This window comes from Urocitellus parryii, chromosome 15 (genome assembly GCF_045843805.1).
Source record: "Urocitellus parryii isolate mUroPar1 chromosome 15, mUroPar1.hap1, whole genome shotgun sequence".
NCBI lineage: Eukaryota > Metazoa > Chordata > Mammalia > Rodentia > Sciuridae > Urocitellus > Urocitellus parryii.
This window is the reverse complement of record NC_135545.1, coordinates 15,738,553-15,758,567: the sequence shown is the minus strand read 5'-3', so window position 1 is coordinate 15,758,567 and position 20,015 is coordinate 15,738,553. Positions and strand designations below refer to the sequence as shown.

Genomic DNA, 20,015 nt, shown 5'->3' with positions numbered 1-20,015 from the left:
TAACCAAAATAGCATAGTACTGACATAAAATCAAACAGAAAAATGAACAGAACAGAGAATCCAGAAAAAATTCATATATTTACAGTCGATTAATTTTCAACAAAGGTAGAAAGAACTTACCCATGAAAGGTAAGACTCTCTTCAATAAATGATACTGGAAAAATGGACATCCACATGCTTTAGAAGAAAGAAATGAAACATTTCTCTCTCACCATATACAAAAATCAACTCAAAATGGTTGAAAGACTTTAATATAAGGTCCAAAACTATGAAACTATGAGAAGAAAGCACATAGAAATACTTCAAAACATTGGTCTCAATAAAGATTTTTGGATGTGATCCTAACAGCACAACCAACAAAAGCAAAAATTAACAAGTAGGATTACTTCAAACTAAAAAACTTCTGTACTGCAAAAGAAACAATCAACAAAGTGCATAAACAAACTACAGAATGAGAGAAAATATTTGTAGACTATCTATATGACAATGGATTAAGTCGCAGGATATACAGGAACCGAACCCAATGGCAAAAACCAAATAATCCAATTAACAATTCAATTTCCTTTTCAGGAAAATGACGTTAAAAAGACATTTCTCAAGGACATACAAATAGCCAACAAGTGTATGAAAATAATGTTCAACACCACTAATTATCAGGAAATGCAAATCATGATCACAATTAGGTTATCATCTCACCCTAGTATGAATGGCTAAAATTTTTAAAAAAGACAAACAATAATGCCACTAAAGATATGGCCAGAGAAAGGGGAAATCTCACACCCTCACATGCTGTTGGTAGAAATGTAAATTACTACAGCCATTATGGAAAACAGTTTGGAGGTTCCTCAAAAAACTAGAAACAGAATTACCCTATGAGCCCAATAAGCCTTCTACTGGTAATAAATCCAAAGGAAATGAAGTCGCTATGTTGAAGATTACTTACATTTATCGCAGCACTGTTCACAATAGCCAAGATATGGAATCAACCCAGATGCCCATCAACAGATGAATGCATAAAAATAAAAATGTGTTGTGCAGGTTGTGACACAACTCTAAGTTAAAGAAGCTAAATTTCTGGTGAGTATGGCCAAAAGGACAAGGGCTCCTTTCCTCTAAGTCACCACTCAGGCTGGAAGCTGTACATAAGGGCTGGCAGGATTAGAAGACTGAAATCTTTACCCCAGATTAATTTTAGGCCAGAGATGATATACAAAATAGGCAAGCCAAAAAGGTCAGAGACTATTACCCTCACCCAGCATTCAAGGTGGTGGCTCAAAGATTTTGTCCAGGAAGAGACGCAATCCACAAGAAGAAAAAAAAAAAAAAAAAACCTCTCCTCAAAAGAAATTAATTTATTTGCAATACAGTATGCCAGGAAGTTCTAACTTGAGGATGAACTGGGAGAAAAATGGAGAATTTTGTGGCAATTAAGAGAGGTAGGATGTTCTTTTTAATTAAGAACAATAAGAAAAAGCACAGGTCAAGTTACCAGAGAGAACCAGTGGGGGAAAAAACACTGAACAGCCCTCTGGAGGTCAAAACAAACTGGCCTCAAAAACTACTCCTGCCTGAATTTAATTGGATCAAACTGTGAAACAATTCATGCTCAAGGCATTGTCAAAAACAATAGACCAGTGAGCTCAACAATTAATGGAGCCTAAGATCTAATGTGATACCAAACAAGGCAGGCAGCACAAAAGAGATCAAGAAAAGGACAAAAGATGCTTGAAACAACCGTCATCCTAGAGTGATTTTATGTCTGAAGCTTATGCCCTCTGAACACTGACACAGAAGGCTTCATACCACAGGGAAAATACACTTTACTAAAACCATCAAGGCAAATACTAAATAAAAAAAAAAAGAGGGGGGAGGAAAACAGTAGCCAAAGTTGCTATAATATGTAATCCACCTAGTTCAGTTTAACAAAAAACTGATAGGCAAGTAATCAAAAAAGAGAAATTCATAGGAAAACAAACAACAAATACCAGAAAAAAGAAACTACCTATGAGAGGTCCCATATAATTTAACCCACTAAGATTTCAAAGCTTCCATTACAGACTCAGAAATCTTAGTGGTGCATGCCTGTAATACCAGTGGCTCAGGAGAATAAGAGGAGGATTGCAAGTTCAAGGCCAGACTCAGCAAATAAGCAAGGGCCTAAGCAAATTACTGATACCTAAGCAACCCTGTCTCAAAATAAAAAATAAAAAGGGCTGTGGATATAGCACAGTGGTGCTATTGAACCCCCTGGGGGTTCAATCAGTAGGACAAGTAAAAAAGAAAGAAAGGAAGGAGGGAAAAAAAGGTATGTAGGTATGATGACAATATCTCATCAAATTAAGACTAGCAATGAAGAAACAAATTATAAAGAGCCAGAAAGAAATTATGAAATACAATAACCAAATTAAGTAATTCACTGAATAGGCTAGTCCTCAGCAACATTGTCGTGGAAACAGTATCTTAACTCCTAGTTCCTGGTATTGCCTGATAGGAAACATTGTTGATCTTTGTCTTGGCCATTATACTCATTGGCATATTTCTGTGCTGTGGCATTTCTTGCTGCATCAATCTGGTTCCAGTACTAATGAATTCTTGTTTCTCTTATAGACCACCTATCACTCGAATGGCCCTCCAGCCTATTACTTCTCAATTGGACTTTTAGCATGGACCACTCGATAGACCCGATATTTTTAAGGGGGACTCCAAACTGCTTGCCCCACACCGTCCCTTTTCAGCCTGAAGAAGCCAGAAAGATCATCTTCGTCCCCCTTCCTCACAGCAGTAAGGAGTTCCCAAATTAGAGGGGGAATGAAGCCAGATTTAAAGTTAGGTAGTCAGTGTAGTTAGATAAATCGGAGTCTAATACCGAGTGAAATCTAAAATGGAGGCCATGCTAAAAATGATTCCAGGAAACACAGGACAACTCGTGGTAATCGGAAGGCAGTATGCTCCACTGACAGAGATGAAAAATGAGACTCCCCAATAATTATGATTCATTACTTTTAAGATTAAAAGTAGTCAGAAAAAAGGAGTGGGGAATGAAAGGGTAAAGTTTCTAAACTGGAAAGCTTGAATGTAAAAGATTAGGTATTATTAAGTTCCTCTGTTACACCCAGATTCCTGAGATAGTTAAGACAACACCCTACTGGCCATTTAGCCTAGGGCCCTGTGCAGTTCCTCACAGGGCCCAAACCAATCAATTTGAATTTATAACCCGCTTACGAATGACCAATCACCCTCGCCCGCCAATGAATGTGCCAATCACGTCTCAGAGTTGTTGTTCAATTTCCCAGCGCCTCATGATGATTTGTTCTGATGTATGCAAAGACTCCCGCCCTCTCCAAAAAGTGTACTTAAGCTCTGTTTGACCTTTGCTCTGGGCTCTGAGCTGCGCTCCCTTCTTGAGTGGGCACAGAGTCCCAGCGCGCTGGAATGGATCCCCAATAAATCCCCTTTTGCCAAAAAAAAAAAAAAAAAAAAAGGAAATACAAAATAGCAAAAGAAAAAAAAAATCAAGGGTTGGTGATGTATCTCAGTGGCAGAGCACTTAAGTGTCTAGCACAAGCAAGACCCCAAGTTTTATGAGAGGTCCCATATAATTTAACCCACTAAGATTTTAAAGCAGGGGCTGGGGATGTGGCTCAAGCGGTAGCGGGCTCGCCTGGCATGCGTGCGGCCCGGGTTCGATCCTCAGCACCACATACAAACGAAGATGTTGTGTCCGCCGAATACTAAAAAATAAATATTAAAAAAAAAAAAGATTTTAAAGCTTCTGTTACAGACAAAGAAATCTTAGTGGCACATGCCTGTAATACCAGTGGCTCAGGAGGATAAGCAGGAGGATTGCAAGTTCAAGGACAGACTCAGCAACTAAGCAAGGGCCTAAACAACTTACTGACACCTAAGCAACCGTGTCTCAAAATAAAAATTAAAAATATAATCTACCTAGTTCATTGCAAGCTTAAAGAATGATTGATAAGTACCATAATGTAAAGAAAAAGAGAAAAATAATAAGGAATTCCTTAAGTAAAGCTTCAGAAAAATGTGAAACATCATTAAGTACACCAATATATAAATGAGGAAAGTACCAGAAAAATTTCAAAAAATTAGTAGGTAAACATTTCCCAAATTTGATGAAAAAAATTAATCTACACATTTGAGGAGCGCAATGATCTTCAAATAAAATAAATTCAGATATATCGCAGTAAAATGCTGAACACCAGAGACAAAATGAAAAATCTTGAAAGTAAAAGTATAACGTAGGGACTGGGGTTGTGGCTCAGTGGTAAGAGTGTTTGCCTAGCATGTGTAAGGCACTGGGTTCGATTCTCAGCACTGCATATAAATAAATAATATAAAGGTCCATTGAGAACTAAAAAATATTTTTTTAAATGTTATACTGGAATAAGCTTATTCCAAATCCATGGTAAATGAGGTCAATATAACAAATGACCTAAATATATACTTGCTCTCCTCTCTTTTGTTAGATTAACAGATGTAATATTATGGCACTAACAATTTTTAATAATAGGCTAAGTTTATTATATATCACAATAATAGCACAAAATGGGAGAACAGGAAATAGAGAATAGAACTGCAGGAGAGTAACATTTGTGTATTTAGTATCAGTTAAATGTAAATCTGAATTCTAATAAAATGCATCATATAGCTCTCAAGCAAACACTAAGAAAATACAGTGAAAAAAATCATTAAATTTTACACTAGTAAATGTTTGCTTGATGAAAATAAAAGCACTAAGGAGAAACAGGAAAGACATGAGACAAAGGAAATAAAGAAATGGTAGACATAAACCAAATGATTTATTTCAGTGTCAATATTGATTATGAATGGATTAACTAAAGCTTAAAAAAAAAAAAGCAGGGCTGGGGTTGTGGCTTAGCGGTAGAGCACTCGCCTAGCACGTGCAAGGCCCTGGGTTTGATCCTCAGCACCACATAAAAGTAAATAAATAAAGGTATTGTGTCCAACTACAATTAAAAAAATAAATATTAAAAAAAGCAGAGATTATCAGACTGGACAGAAAAACAATGCTAAACAACAGACTGAAAAAATGATACATCATGTGAAAAATAATAAGAAAGCTGGACAGGCTATCCTTACATTAGAAAGTAACAGAATTTATAACAAAAACTGTTATAGAGATTGAAGGTACTTTAAAATGACAAAAGGGTCAGTCTGGCAGAAAATGTAACAATTATAAGGTAATATAGCCAGTGGTGCACACCTGTAATTCCAGCAACTCGGGAGGCTGAGGCAGGAGGATCACAAGTTCAAAGGCAGCCTTAGCTTTAGAGAGGCCCTGAGCAACTTAGCAAGACCCTGTCTCAAAATAAAAATAAAAAGAGCTGGGATATGGCTCCTTGGTTAAGGATTCCTGGGTGCAATCTCTAGCACCTATAAATGAATAAATAAATATATCTGGGTTGGGTTGTGGCTCAAGTGGTAGCACGCTTGCCTGGCATGCGTGCGGCCTGGGTTTGATCCTCAGCACCACATACAAACAAAGATGTTGTGTCCGCCGATACCTAAAAAAAAAATATTAAAAAAAAATTCTCTCTGTCTCTCTCTCTTTAAAAAAAAAAAAAAAAAAATATATATATATATATATATATATATATATATATATATATATATATATATATATATAAAACAGTCTCAAAACACAAACTGACACATTGGAGAAACCATCAATTGAACAATAGTTGTTAGAGATTTCAAACATCATCTTCCAAAATAGATAGAACAACTTGCAAGCAGATTGTTGGCAAGGAAATGGAAGACTTGAATAACACTATACCCCTGTAGACACAACAGACATCTAAAGAACACATCAGCCATAACAGTGAAATACAAATTCTTCTCAAGTAGGATCAACTAAATTTGTCTCTGTGGATGAAATTCCTCAACTGATTCTTTTTTTAATATTTTTTTTTAGTTGTAGATGGACACAATACCTTTATTTAATTAATTTATTTTTATGTGATGCTGTATATCGAACCTAGTGCTTCACACATGCAAGGCGAGCACTCTACCACTGAGCCACAACACCAACCCCTTAAATTAATTGTTAAGTTGAGTAATTTGTCCCTACCTTGTAAGGTCAAATTCCAGGAGACAAAAGTGTGGGTTTTTGTTTTTTTTTTTTTTTTTTAAGTTGTAGTTGGACCCAATACCTTTATTTCATTCATTTATTTTTATGCGGCGCTGAGGATCAAACCTAGGGCCCCGAGCATGCTAGGCGAGCACTCTACCACTGAGCCACAATCCAAGCCCCAAAGGTGCAGGGTTTTGATATTGCAGACAGTGATAGCCCATTAACAAGCTATTGTTTATTTTGAAATCACTGGTGATCACTTTGCCCAAACTTTGCTGCCTCTGGTGCAATAATGTGTATTTCACTCTGGTTTTGCCATTCTGTCCAACTTATGAGCTGCATTTAACAATATTCAGTCTTTCCTAGGTTTCCAACATGCTCAAGTTAACCATAATAATCCCAACTTCTATTTCTTGTCACCTCTTGGTGTACAACAAACCAACACCAAATCCACCTGGAACAAACATAAAGCTAGGTGTAAGTCCATGATAAAAATTCATGCTAGACTCAAATTTGGTTCCTTTATGTGGCACAAATAATCTGGAAAGCTTTTAATTCTCTTCTCCTGTATGTATCAGAACATTACCTAGTAAAATATTTTGACTTTTGGTTTTGGTATGTTTTAGTACAAATATCCAGGAACAAATTCCTCATTTGAATTTATCTTAGAGATAAATTTTCAATTAATTCCTCAAGTGCATATAAAACTCCAAGACAGACAATACTTTGGGCTATAAATGAAGACACAACACATCAAAAAGGACTGAAACTGTACAAAGTATTCTCTTTGGTCACAAAGGATAAAAATTAATGAGTAACAGAAAGAAATTTGTGAAATTCACAAATACGTGAGATTAAACAATACTTCCCCCACTGCCCAGTGGTTTTTTATTGTTTCCCAGGCTGGTCTTGAACTTCTGGGCTCAAGTGATCTTCCCACCTCAGGCTCCTGAGTAAATGGAATACAGGCATGCACCACCATGCTCAGTATTGTTTCAACAATAACCAATGAGCAAAAACACACACACACACGGAAATTACAAAATATTTGAGATAAATGAAAACAAAGACAACATAAAAATATTTTATTTTCTCCCTTCTAATGTGGATGCCTTTTATCTTATCTGTTTGCATAGTTGCTGTCTAAAACCTGCACTACAATGCTGAATAGAAGTGGAAGAGTGGACATGTCTATTTTGTTCCTGACCTTAAGGAGAAAGCATCTGTTGTTACATTTATTACGATGCATCATTTTGTATTAAAAAAAAACTATTAGAATATACAAGTTCAGCAAGGTTGCAAAATGCAAGATAAATATAAAGAAGTCTGGATACTTTGCATTTCTAGACACTTGCAGAAAATATCCAAAAAGAAAATTAAGAAAGTGATACCATTTACAATAGCATCAAAAGAATACTTAGGAAAAACTTTTAACAAAATAAGTAAAATTATTACTGAAATTTAAAAAAATCTAAGTAAATAAAGACATCTCATGTTCATGCATGATAAAGACTATGGTCAAGGGGCTGGGGCTGGGGCTGGGGCTGAGCGGTAGAGCGCTCGCCTAGCGTGTGCGAGGCCCTGTGTTTGATACTCAGCACCACATAAAAATAAATAAATAAAACAAAGGTATTGTGTCCAACTACAACTAAAACATTTAAAATTTTTAAAACATTTAAAATTTAAAAGTGTTGTCAAAATGACAACACTTCCATGGTCAAGACGATAATACATCCAAATTGATCTACACATTCAATGTAATCCACGACATACCAACTTTTTTTGCAGAAATGAACAGGCAGATTCTAAAATTCATATAAAACTGCAAGGGACCCTGAATAGCCAACATAATTTTTTTTCTTTTTTTCCAGTACTGGGAATCGAACCAGAATCTCATGCATGCCATGCAAGTCTTGCTCTATCAGTCCCTTCTTAAAATATTGTATTTTGACACAGGTTCTTGCTAAATTGCCCAGATTGGCCTCAACCTTGTGATCCTCCTGGCTCAGACTCCCAACAAGATGAGATTACAGCATTTGCCAATATGTTAGGCCAGCTAAAACAATTTTGCACAAAGATCTATATTGTCCGATTTCGAAACTTACTACAAAGCTACAGTAATCAAGACATTGTGGTACTACCATAAGAATAGACATAATAGATCAATGGAATAGAACTCAGATACCAGAAATAAGCCTCACATTTATAGTCAACAAATTTTTGACCACAGTGACAGGACAATTCACTAAAAAAAGAAAGTTTTTTGCACAAATTTTGCTGAGAAAATGGATTGTTTACATGCAAAACAAAAAATATAAATCACTACAATTTACACATATAAAAGTTAAATGAAAGACCTACATATAAAAGCTAAAAATATTTCTTCAGGGATCTGGGCACAGTGGCGCACGCCCATGATCCAAGTGGCTCGGGAGGCTCAGACAGGATAAAAGCAAGTTCAAAGCCAGCCTCAGCAATAGCGAGGCGCTAAGTAACTCAGTGAGACCCTGTCTCTAAATAAAACAAAAATATAGGGCTGGGGATGTGGCTCAGTGGCCAAGTGCCCTTGAGTTCAGTCCCCAGTATTCTGCCCCGGCTCAAAAAGGTAGATCTTTTTTTTTTTTTTTAATGAGGTAATCCTTTTTTTTATAAAGTTAGGTTCATTTTGATACTTTACTTTTTAGTTATATTGGACACAACACTTTTGCTTTATTTTTACCATATAAAGTATTTTTAAAAAGATGAAAAGACAACCCACAGGATAGCAGAAAAAAGTTAAAAATTATTTATCTCATGAAAATTGTAGCTAATATTAGAGACCTCTTACAAAGTCAATATTAATTAAAAAAAAAAACAACACTAATTTAAAAGTGGGCCAAAGTTCTAAATAGACAGTTCTTCAAAAATATATACAAGTAAGCTAGGGCTGGGGCTCAGTGGCAGAGTGCTTGCCTAGCATGTATGAGGCACTGGGTTTGATCCTTAGAACCACATACAAAAACCACACACACACACACACACACACACACACACACAGAGCAAATAAGCACTAAACAATGCTTGATATCACTAGGCACTAAGTATATGCAAATCAAAATCACAATAAGCTGTTACTTCATACCCATTAGGATAGTCATAGTCAAAAGAATATAAAATAATAAATGATGACAAGAATAAAACCCTCACACACTGCTGGTATGAATGTAAAATGGTACAAGTGCTGTGGAAAATAGCAGAATGATTTCCTTAAACGATTAAACATACAGCTACCACTGATCCAACAATTCCATTCCTATGTTACAAACCTGAGAAAACTGAACATATTGCATCCACATAAAAATTTTACATAGATGTTCGTGGCGGCTGTATTTATAATAGCCAAATGACTCTAATATCCATTAACAAACAAATTAACAAACTGTGGTATATCTAAACAATGGAATATTATTCAGAAATTAAAAAATGAAGTGCAAATAAAGTGACAGAATGATGAACTCAGAAAACTTAAGCTAAGTTTAAGAAATCACAAGTCCATGTATTATGAGACTCCATTTATATAAAGTGTCCAGAATAGGCAAATCCATAAAGTATATTTGTAACCTGCCTTGAGGGAAATAAAAAAGTGATGGCTAAGAGATACAGGCTTTCTTTTTAAGGTGATGATGATGTTCATTTACCCTCCCCCTGTTTTAGGGGGATAAGTTCCATTGTTTTTCTTATTTACAAATGATGCAAAGAGTGTCCATGATTGTATGTTTTCTAAGTCACTAAGTCAAGATTTGAACTCAAGTCTGTCTCTAAGATCAGAGAACTACTGGACTAAGAGGATGAGCTGTAGGATCATATGTTCATAAGAAATGTGTGTTTCATGATGACAAAGTATTATCTGAAGAAAGGGCAGTGAAGTAGGAAATATACAAGTATGTGAGCATCTTCCAGGGCAGAAGGAAAAAAAAAATCAAGAGCAGAGGAAATCAGGTAATATTTAGAGACAATGAAGAACAATTCATCTTCTATGACCATAAAATAGATGTAACCCTGCGCCTAACAGAGGAAATGTAGGCTCAAATCTTCATCACATTGGATTAAGCCCTGACTTCCTTAACAAGACTCCAAAAATGGAAGAAATAAAAATCAAGAATTAGGGCTGGGTCTGTGGCTCAGTGGTAGAATGCTCACCTAGCATGCATGAGGCACTAGGTTCGATCCTCAGCACCACATAAAAATAAAGATATTGTGACCATATATAACTAAAAAAATAAATATTAAAAAAATTCAATAATTAATAAATGGGATGGATTCAAACTAAAAAGCTTCTTCTAAGCAAAAGAATCAATGAGGTGAAGAGAGAGCCTACATTTTGGGAGCAAACTTTTGCCACACATGTGTCATAGCACTAATCAGAGCACTAACGTGTGTGCGTGTGCGTGCGTGTGTGTATATATGTATATATACACACACGCACGCATGCACGCACACGCACACACACAGACGCACACACACACTTATGTATCTAGCTCCTGGAGAACTCAAAAAACTTAACACCAAAAAAACAAACAACCCAATACATAAATGGGCTAAGGAGCTGAACAGACACTTCTCAAAAGAAGTCACATATTCAATAAACAAATATATGAAAAAATGTTCAACATCTCTAGTAATTAGAGAAATGCAAATCAAAACTACTCTACCTCACACCAGTTAGAATGACAGTTATCAAGAATACAGACAACTGGGCTGGGGCTGTAGCTCAATGGCAGAGCACTTCTCTAGCGTGCATGAGGCACTGGATTTGATCCTCAGCACTACATAAAAACAAATAAAATAAAAGCATATAATCTACAATTATAAAAAAAATTTTTTTAAATATAGACAACAATAAATGTTGACGAGGATGTGGGGGGAAAAAGCACACTCATACATTGCTGGTGGGATGCAAATTTGTATAACCAATCTGGAAAGCAGTATGGAGATTCCTTAGAAATTCCTTAGGAATTCCAAGACTCCTTGGAATGGAACCACCATTTGACCCAGGTATCCCACTCCTTGATCTATACCCAAAGGACTTCAAATCAGCATACTATAGTGACACAGCCACATCAATGTTTATAGCAGCTCAATTCACAATAGCTAAACTGTGGAAGCAACCTAGATTCCCTTCAATAGATGAATGGATAAAGAAACTGTGGTATACATCTTAAAAGAGAATAAAATTTGGCATTTGCAGGTAAGTGGATGGAGTTGGAGAATATCATGCTAAGTGAAGTAAGCCAATCCCCCAAAACCAAAGGCTGAATGTTCTATCAAATAAGTGGATGCTGATCCTTAGGGTGGGGGGGCCAACTTTGGGCAAAGGGGAGGGAGGGGTGGAGAGGTGAGGGGGAATAGGGGCAGGAAAAATGATGGAATGAGATGGACATCATTACCCTAGGTACATGTATGACTGCACATATGGTTCGACACTAATTGTGTACAACCAGAGAAATGAAAAGTTGTGCTGCAATTGTGTACAATGAATCAAAATGCATTCTGCAGTCATATACACCTAATTAAAATAAATTAATAAAAAATGTAGAAAACTACAAATATGAGTGAGAAATACAAGATGTTGCCATAGAACATTAATATAATTTAACTCGTACCAAAAATTCAAACTGAAGAAAACATGTAAGTAGGATGATTTTAAAAACACAAGTTCCATTTATTCTTCTAGCTGATTTCTTATTGTTGTTTGCTTTTGTAGTGCTGGGGACCAAACTCTGGGTCTTACGCATGCTAAGTAATTTTAATTTTTGATCATTGATCAATATGTTTTAAACACTGAGCTTAAACAATGCAATTATGGAAGAGACTTTGTGTCCCATTTTGCTTTGCCTCTTCAAATCACATTCAAATTTGAACCCAACTTGAATTATTCTGTAGGTACTTATTTCTTCAAAGACATGACCCCTGGGCTGAGGTTATAGGTCAGTGGTAGAGCATTTACCTTGCATGTGTGAAGCCCTGGGTTCGATCCTCAGCACCACATAAAAATAAATAAATAAGTAAAACAAAGATATTGTGTCCATTTACAACTAAAATATATATATATATATATATATATATATATCATATATATAACATATATACCATATATGTATTATATATATATATATTTTTTTTTTTTTTAAAAGAGATACGTCCCCATTTCCCCACTGGATCTGATTTACTATCTGTATTTTTCCTCACTTATTTTCACTGACTTAATTTTTTCCATCTTACTGGTACAGTAACCTATTTCAACTGCACTCCAAAATAATGCAGGAAACAAACACTTAAAACTTACAAGAGACCTGCTTGTATTCTTTTCTTCTGCAGAAAGGGCAGAATCCTGAGAACACCAAGCTGAGGAAAAAAACAAAATAGATTTTCTTCAGAGTTTCAGACAAAGGAATATGAAAATTTTTAGTACCAGGTGACCATAAGATCTCCTACAGATGAATGATCCTCAGAGCCATGAGAAATGTAACACCATAAAGCTATGGACACAGAATTGTATGTGGATAACTAATTTCATCATATAGGGTCTAATAAAGATTTCTTAAAAAAAAAAAAATTTATTTATTTTTATGTGGTGCTCAGGATTGAACCCAGGGCCTTGCACATGCTAGGCAAGCGCTCTACTACTGAGCCACAACCCCAGCCCTGATGAAGCTTTCTTAACGGCTAAGGATAGATAAGGTGTCCAATGAATTTACTAACAATATAGTATTTCTCAAAAATTCTGACATTCTTAAAGCCAATAGGAAATTAACCTTAAGTATATAATATATGCCACAAAGATTTAATGATTAGGATGGTCTTTAAGTTTACTCTTAAAGAATTTAGAAAAAAGACATTAATGAGATATTAGTTATAGGTACTGAGGAACATTCATATGATGGAGGAAATGTAGTCATGATTCTAATTTCATTTTATAATAACTTGATGTTTCTTCACCCTAAAACATTCAAGGCCTCTGTGTGGGGAGCCATTCTTACACGTGACTGGGCGACTCCCGGTTTGGGTCTGAGGCGTTCTGGCTGTGTCGGAACTTTCCCGGCCCTCTCCTGATGAAAGAACCCGTCCGTGTGGGGGTGTGACTGACCACTGTCCCTGGCCTTGGAGTGCGGCGCCCCCTCAACCTTCATTGGATGGAATTCTCCCCTGAAGTTCTTGTTCCCCAATAAAAGGCTACTCCCTGGTGTGCTCTCTCTCTCTCCTGCTAGCCCTGAGTAATCCTTGCTGCCCTGCCCGGCGGTTAGAGGTGGGAACCAGAGAGGGGAGCCGTCTCGGACCTGGTCATAGAAATAAGGTAACTGCGTCTGTGTGTTTTATTTCGATCTCTGCTAGCTAACTTTTATGCCAAGAACCTCATTAATGAAGCCATTGCGCTGGCTGCATGGTGGACCTCTGATTAAAAATGGAAGATTGAATACATGTACTTATTTCTGTTATCTCCCAAACCCAATCAAAATGTTAGTTAAAGCAACAAAGAATCTAAAATTTACAAAGACAAATAAAATAGTAGACTTCAATGGGTACGAGATCTTAATAAAACTCTGGAAGCTAGAGAGCAGACATTTGAATGTTATCTAAACAAGAGAGAGCTAATGTTTAAGTGAGGGTTGAGGGGGATGATAGGAGAGCCATCACATTATCCTAAAAAGGATCAGAAATGGGAGGTGGTATTAGGTAGTTCTGCAGACAGAAGTTTGAAAATAGGGATGAAAAACAGGGAACTGAAATGTAAGGCATTATAAAAAAGGTGTTAAACTTCATATTGTCTTCTTTAACCCTATATTACATGGTAACAATTCCTTTTACACTAACAAAAAGAAGAAAAAAAAACCTAAGAATTTTTTTCTCTTATATAAATGAATTGGACAGGCTCTGGATTATCAGCATATCAGATTCAGATAAAGACAGGGCTGAAGCAATATAGAAAAAGAGAAATGAAAGTTCTCAGGCAATGCCCCTCCACACATTTTTTTCCTTTGACTCTTCAAAAGCAGGAGTTCTGGCTTATATTCCTCAAGCAAATCTAGGAGTTCTTGCTGGAGTAACTGACTAGCCCAACAGAAAATGCCTACAGATTCTGATACATGGTCAATCTCTAGGACCATACGAGAAAGAAAGGCAAGAAGAGTGTGTTGGAATGGGGCTAACATGGAAAGGATTAGGTAGAGAAAGAGAACTAAATTATTATGTACATTGTCAAAAATCAATTGAAAACATAAAATATGAGAAACCAGACATTAGCTATATAAGGATGTTATTTAAAAAAAAAAAGATGGGGGCTGGGGTTGTGGCTCAGTGGTAGAGCAGTCACCTACCAGGTGCAAGGCCCTTGGGTTTGATCCTCAGCTCCACATATAAATAAGTAAATTAAATAAAGGTATTGTTTCAACTAAAAAAAAAAAGATGATGAATATCCAAAAATATGTTCGAAGCAGTTGGCTTTGGGGAGTGGCAACAGGAATAAGGAGAAACAGAATAGAAAACATTTATAGTATTTAAAAAAATACTATTTTAAGGGGCTGGGGTTGTGGCTCAGTGGTAGAGCTCTTTCCTGGCATGTGTGAGGCATCAAGATCGATTTTCAGGGAGGGGAGGGGGGATAGTAGAGAATAGGACAGACAGCAGAATACATCAGACACTAGAAAGGAAATTTGTCAATCAATGGAAGGGTAACTGATGTGATACAGCAATCTGTATACGGGGTAAAATTGGGAGTTCATAACCCACTTGAATCAAACTGTGAAATATGATGTATTAAGAACTATGTAATGTTTTGAACGACCAACAATAAAAAAAAAATTAAAAAAAAAAAAAAAGATAGATTTTCAGCACCACTTTTAATTAAAAAAAATAAAGGTCCATCGAAAACTAAAAATATATATATATATATGTTTAAAAAACTACTATTTTAAAATAGATTTAAAAAACAGCATTTAAAAATATATTTAAATGTATCCTCTAGGAAAAACAGAAATAACATTTTATAATTTTATCTAAATTTTTTTTAAAAAATGAATTTAAAAAAAAACATATATTTTCCCTGCAGAGTCAATAATACCCATGTGAACTTTCTTGTAAACAGTACTGAATATACTCTTTTAACTCTACTCATCTTACCTCTCCTTTCCATCATCTGGGTCAAACGTGCCATTGTCCCACATCTATTATTGATGACCACTGAAGGTTGAGATATTCAGACCTTGCCCACTCTGGAAAAAATGGTCAAGTAGTCTGCAGGTGCAGCAACTCAAGGGTTATCTTTTTTCAAGATCTCTCCAGCTTTCTGGGAAACTTTCAAGTCAAGAGATCTCTTTCCACGATTTCTGTTCCTCAGGCTTCTTTTTATTCACACCATAGATCTGTCTTATCCTTGTGGAATCAAACCTGTGGGCTTAAGACATAAATCTAATTACCTACTGTCTTCTCACTGTATTCCTGTGGTAAGCAGGCTCCAGAATGTTTCCCAATGATCACTGTCTTCTGGAACTCAAACCAAACCCCTCCTACACCAAAGAGGATTGAGATGACAGTGTGTGACTTCCGAGACTTGATCATAAAATACTTTGGGGCTTCCATCTTACACATTTTAAGATCATGCATTTTAAGCAAAGACAGGTGTCCATACTATGAAGTCAGGCAAGGCATCCTGCCAACAGCTAACACTAATTTGACAACCATTTTGGAAGCAGATCCTCCAACCCAAGTCTAGTTTTCTGAGGCCTGCAGCCCTGCTGTCATTGTGACTTCAACTTTGTATGAGATATCAAAGCCAAAATAACCAGCAAGTCACATTTCACAGAAATAATGAGCTAACATTATGGTTGTTTATGCCTCAAAGTGTTTAAGTAAATTTATTGCATAGTAATAGATTAACATAGCCCTAACCACTTATCTTCCTTGCTTCACACTCCCTACAGTCACTGAATAGAGGTAATGGATGCAGAATGCAGCAGATGTCGAGAGGAAAACTCAAAAGACTCACCAACTGAAGCTGAACCAAATATTCAACAGAGACACCAAGAGTCTAGAGACAAAGTGATGTTCACATATTTGCTCCTCAAATACTCTCTAAAAAGTATAAAGGCATAGACTTGATAAAGTGACAGATATAAAAATGAGTTAAAAAATACTCAAGATTTGCAATAGCCCCATATTTGGACCAAGAGAGAGCTGGTCCAGTAATTCTATTCTCTGAGTTACCTTGGCAACTGAGGTCAAGAAGTTGTAATTTAGAATTCTCCTTTGAAATGAGAATTATACCTGTGTCACAAAGATACTGAACAATTACAATAAGTTTTGAGAAGGGCTATGCTTGACATAGACTTCTTTATTTGTTTATTTTAGTTGTTGGTGGATCTTTATTTATTTAGAATCTAATCTAGTGCCTCACACATGCTAGGCAAGTCCTCTACCACTGAGCTAAAACCCCAGCCCAATTGACATAGACTTCTTATACCCCTCACATGGTTACTATTTTTCATGACAATTATTATCTTCTAAAAATACTATGTAATTTATTTATCACATACACAATCCATTTATCCCCTCCCCAATAAAAACTCTATGAAAAAAAATTTTTTTTCCTGGTTTTACCATTGACAAGTATTGTTCAGAAAGTGTGTTGATATAAGTCATAGTGAAAAACAGTATGGCAATCAAAACATTAAAAGCAGAATTATTATATGACCAAACAATTCTTCTCAAGTATACACACAGGATAATTGAAAGCAGGGACTTAATTCTAAGTTCATACACTCATATTTAGAGTACCATTATTTGCAACACTCAATATAAGCAGCCCAAGTATTCGTTAATGGATGAATAAACATTATATACAAAAAGAAGAAAAATATTATTCAGCTTTAAAAAGGAAGGAAATTTTGATACACACTAACAAAGACAAATGTTAAGAACACTGTTAAGGGGTTGGGGTTGTGGTTCAGTGGTAGAGTGCCTGCCTGGCATGTGTAAGGCCCAAGGTTCAATCCTCAGCATCACATATAAATACATAATAGAAAGCTCCATTGACAGTGCTGGGGTTGTAGCTCAATCGAAGAGCATTTGCCTAGCATGTGTGAGGCATTGGGTTCGATTCTCAGTACCACATACAAATTAATAAAAGTCCATCAACAACTAAAAAACATTAAAAAAAAAATCCATCGAACACTAAAAAATATTTTTAAAAAAAGAAAAGAAGAAAAAGAAGAACACTGTTAACTATATATTAAGTTAAGCCAGGACAAATGTGTTATGGTTCTTCTAAAATTAGGTTATCTATAATTGTAAAATTCATAGAGACAAAAAGTAAAATGGTGGTTGCCAGGACTGGAGTAAGGCAAAACAAGAAGTCATTGCTAATGAGTACCAAGTTTCTGTTTTGCAAGATGAAAAGAGTTCTGGGAATGAACAGTGATGATGAAAGCATAACAGTGTAAATGTACTCAATGCTAATGAACTGTAAAATAAAGTTCAGACAGTAAATTCTGTGTTTTACTACAATTTAAAAATAAATATATATACATACATGTATCAAATGAAATATGTAGTTGGTGACTTAAAACTAGGAGAAAGTAATATATTAGACATGAATAAGATAAAAGGATGCGTAGTTTGGAGTTCAAGTGTTTGAAAATCTTACTTGAGTTTGGGTTTTATTAGGCATGTATATTAAAAATTCAAGGATAAGAGCAGAAATTAAACCAGCGGAGAGAGAAAGGGATAAACCTGCACAATAAAGAATAGAAAAAATAGAAAATAAAAAAAATTTTATCACTAATTTTAATAAATGTAACTACTTATACTCACCCATTAAAATAACAAACAGGATAAAAGGATTAAAAGCTCAGCAATGTGCTCCTCACAAGAAACCTGAAACAAAGACATAAAGGATTGAAAATGGAAATTCCTGACAAACACAATAACAAAATCTGAAAAGGATTATCATCAGTCAAGAGAACCTGGGCTAAAAGGCATTTGCCAGAATAAAGAAGTATGTTTCTCACTGTGGCAGATTGGAATCCTAGTCCTAATTCTTCAACCCTAACAGGGTTATTATACATTCACATTACTTGCCCGGTAACTATCCCATTTCTAGTTATGCTTTATGGTTGTTAACTGATGTTAAGCTAAGCCACCTGACTTACTTTATTTGGCTAATGAAATATCAGTATATTTGGGAGCAGATATTTTAAGGGTATCTGTATGATCCGTTCTATGCTCTGGAAATCCATCCCGGATTGAAAGTGCCCTAGTAACCACTGTTCTTTTAAGCCTGAGCCCCAGAAAGAATAAATGCACGCAGATATGAATTCTTCCTATGGCTCTGCCACTCAACCAAAACGCAGCCTCGATCTGCTGAATATAGTAAACCAAATAACCTGAATAAGAAAATAAACGCTACCTACGGTATGCTGCTGAGGTTAAGGGTGGGTTTTTAAGCAATATTAAACCAAGACAGGAATGGGGGTGTAACTAAGTAGCAGCGCGCTTGCCTAGCATGCGTGAGAGACCCTTGGTTCCTTCACCAGAACCACAAAATAAAACCAAATAAAAAATAAATGAATGCACATAATAAAGGATGCAAGCCATACGATGATGTTGGCAAACCTGGGAAAGATCATCACGGAAAACTTGAAAGCTACATAACGGTCAAGAATTGTGGGGGAGGGGTGGTAAAGGAAACAAAAGGCAGGGGGTCAACGTACAGAAAGGCCCGCTAGAAAACACAGAATTGTATTTCAAACGTACTTGTCAACTATGTCAAAACACAACAGAGAAAACTAGCCCAAGACAGACCAGAACCACTACACATCGAAGTCGCACTTCGCCAGGCTTTTACACACCACACCACACCGCACCCTTAACCGCAATCACACACAACCACAAACATACACCATAATCACCAAACATAATAACCACACACCTTCGATAATCATAAACACTCGCTAATTCTCACATTTTTTTCGTCCCAACGACTCGAACCACTCCAACGACCCACGAGTAGTTCCAGCGCACTGCCGCTACTTCCCACCTCCGCTAGCCCGGCCACTCCCGGCCCCCTCAGGGCCTCCGCCCCGTCAGCCGCCCGCGGCCGGTCCAAACCGGACGGTCGGAGCCCCGCCCTCACCTCCCAAGGCGGGCACTCGCAGCTCCACAGACCCGGGACAGCCGGAGGCGCAGCCAGCGCGCGGTTTCTAAGAGACCGAGTGAAGCCCACGCGCAAGCAGGTCAGGGACAGGCTCAGGTGAGCCGAAGGAGCTCTCCGTGACCGCTAGGTTCCAAGCAAAACTCCTCCCAGAAGGCCACGCGGTCCAACTCAACTTCCGTCCAGGACGCTGCCCGCATTTCCAGTGCCCAGGAGGGGTTAGCCAGGTCCGCTGGGAAGGGGCAGTGCAGCGCGCCACGCTATGGCTAAGTACCAGCGGTGAAACTGCTCTGGATTGGGGGAGTTGCCGGCGCAGTCATTTCGGGTGGGCCCACGCTGGGCCCTGAGAGGAATCGACGTGGACACCTGCTCTGGACTACATTTCCCAGAAGGCCTGGTGGCCTCTCGCTCTTCCCGCGAACTCGAGTGTTTCGTGCAGCCTGGCGGGACCGTTAGATCCGGCGGGACAAGCGCCTGAGGTCCGCTGGGTCAGAAGCTGGAGCCTTGGGGCTGTGCGGGCAGAGCGCACTGGACACGGGAGTTTGTGGGATTGTCTGGATACATTATGACACTGCGGCTTTATGTATGGACATGAGATGGCTGGTCGTTGTGAAGTTATGGCTTTAGTATGACCGTCCCTTAATGGATGAGACACTGTGTATTAGTATGGGGCTCCTGTCTCCTTTATGACTGTGACTCCAGAACTCTAGCCCCAGG

The 20,015-nt window shown here is 37.2% G+C and overlaps 1 protein-coding gene across 4 annotated transcripts in view; it reads right to left on the bottom strand.

Annotated features, from left to right (window-relative positions):
- The window catches only part of LOC113175101 (zinc finger protein 568), a 73,393-nt gene extending 53,817 nt beyond the window's left edge, over nt 1-19,576 (bottom strand). Inside the window, exons 1-4 of one of the 4 annotated variants that reach the window (XM_026379262.2) lie at nt 19,281-19,576; nt 17,960-18,022; nt 15,272-15,545; nt 12,441-12,499 (exon numbers count right to left, since the gene is read on the bottom strand). In XM_026379262.2, the coding sequence (XP_026235047.1) occupies nt 12,441-12,499; nt 15,272-15,305 (93 nt within the window). In that variant the 5' untranslated portion in view covers nt 15,306-15,545; nt 17,960-18,022; nt 19,281-19,576. Of the gene's footprint in view, nt 1-12,440; nt 12,500-15,271; nt 15,546-17,959; nt 18,023-19,076; nt 19,220-19,280 lie in introns of those variants that run through there. The other 3 variants (XM_026379265.2, XM_026379264.2, XM_077793046.1) reach the window with 3 other exon arrangements.
- Between the last annotated feature and the right edge of the window lie 439 nt (nt 19,577-20,015).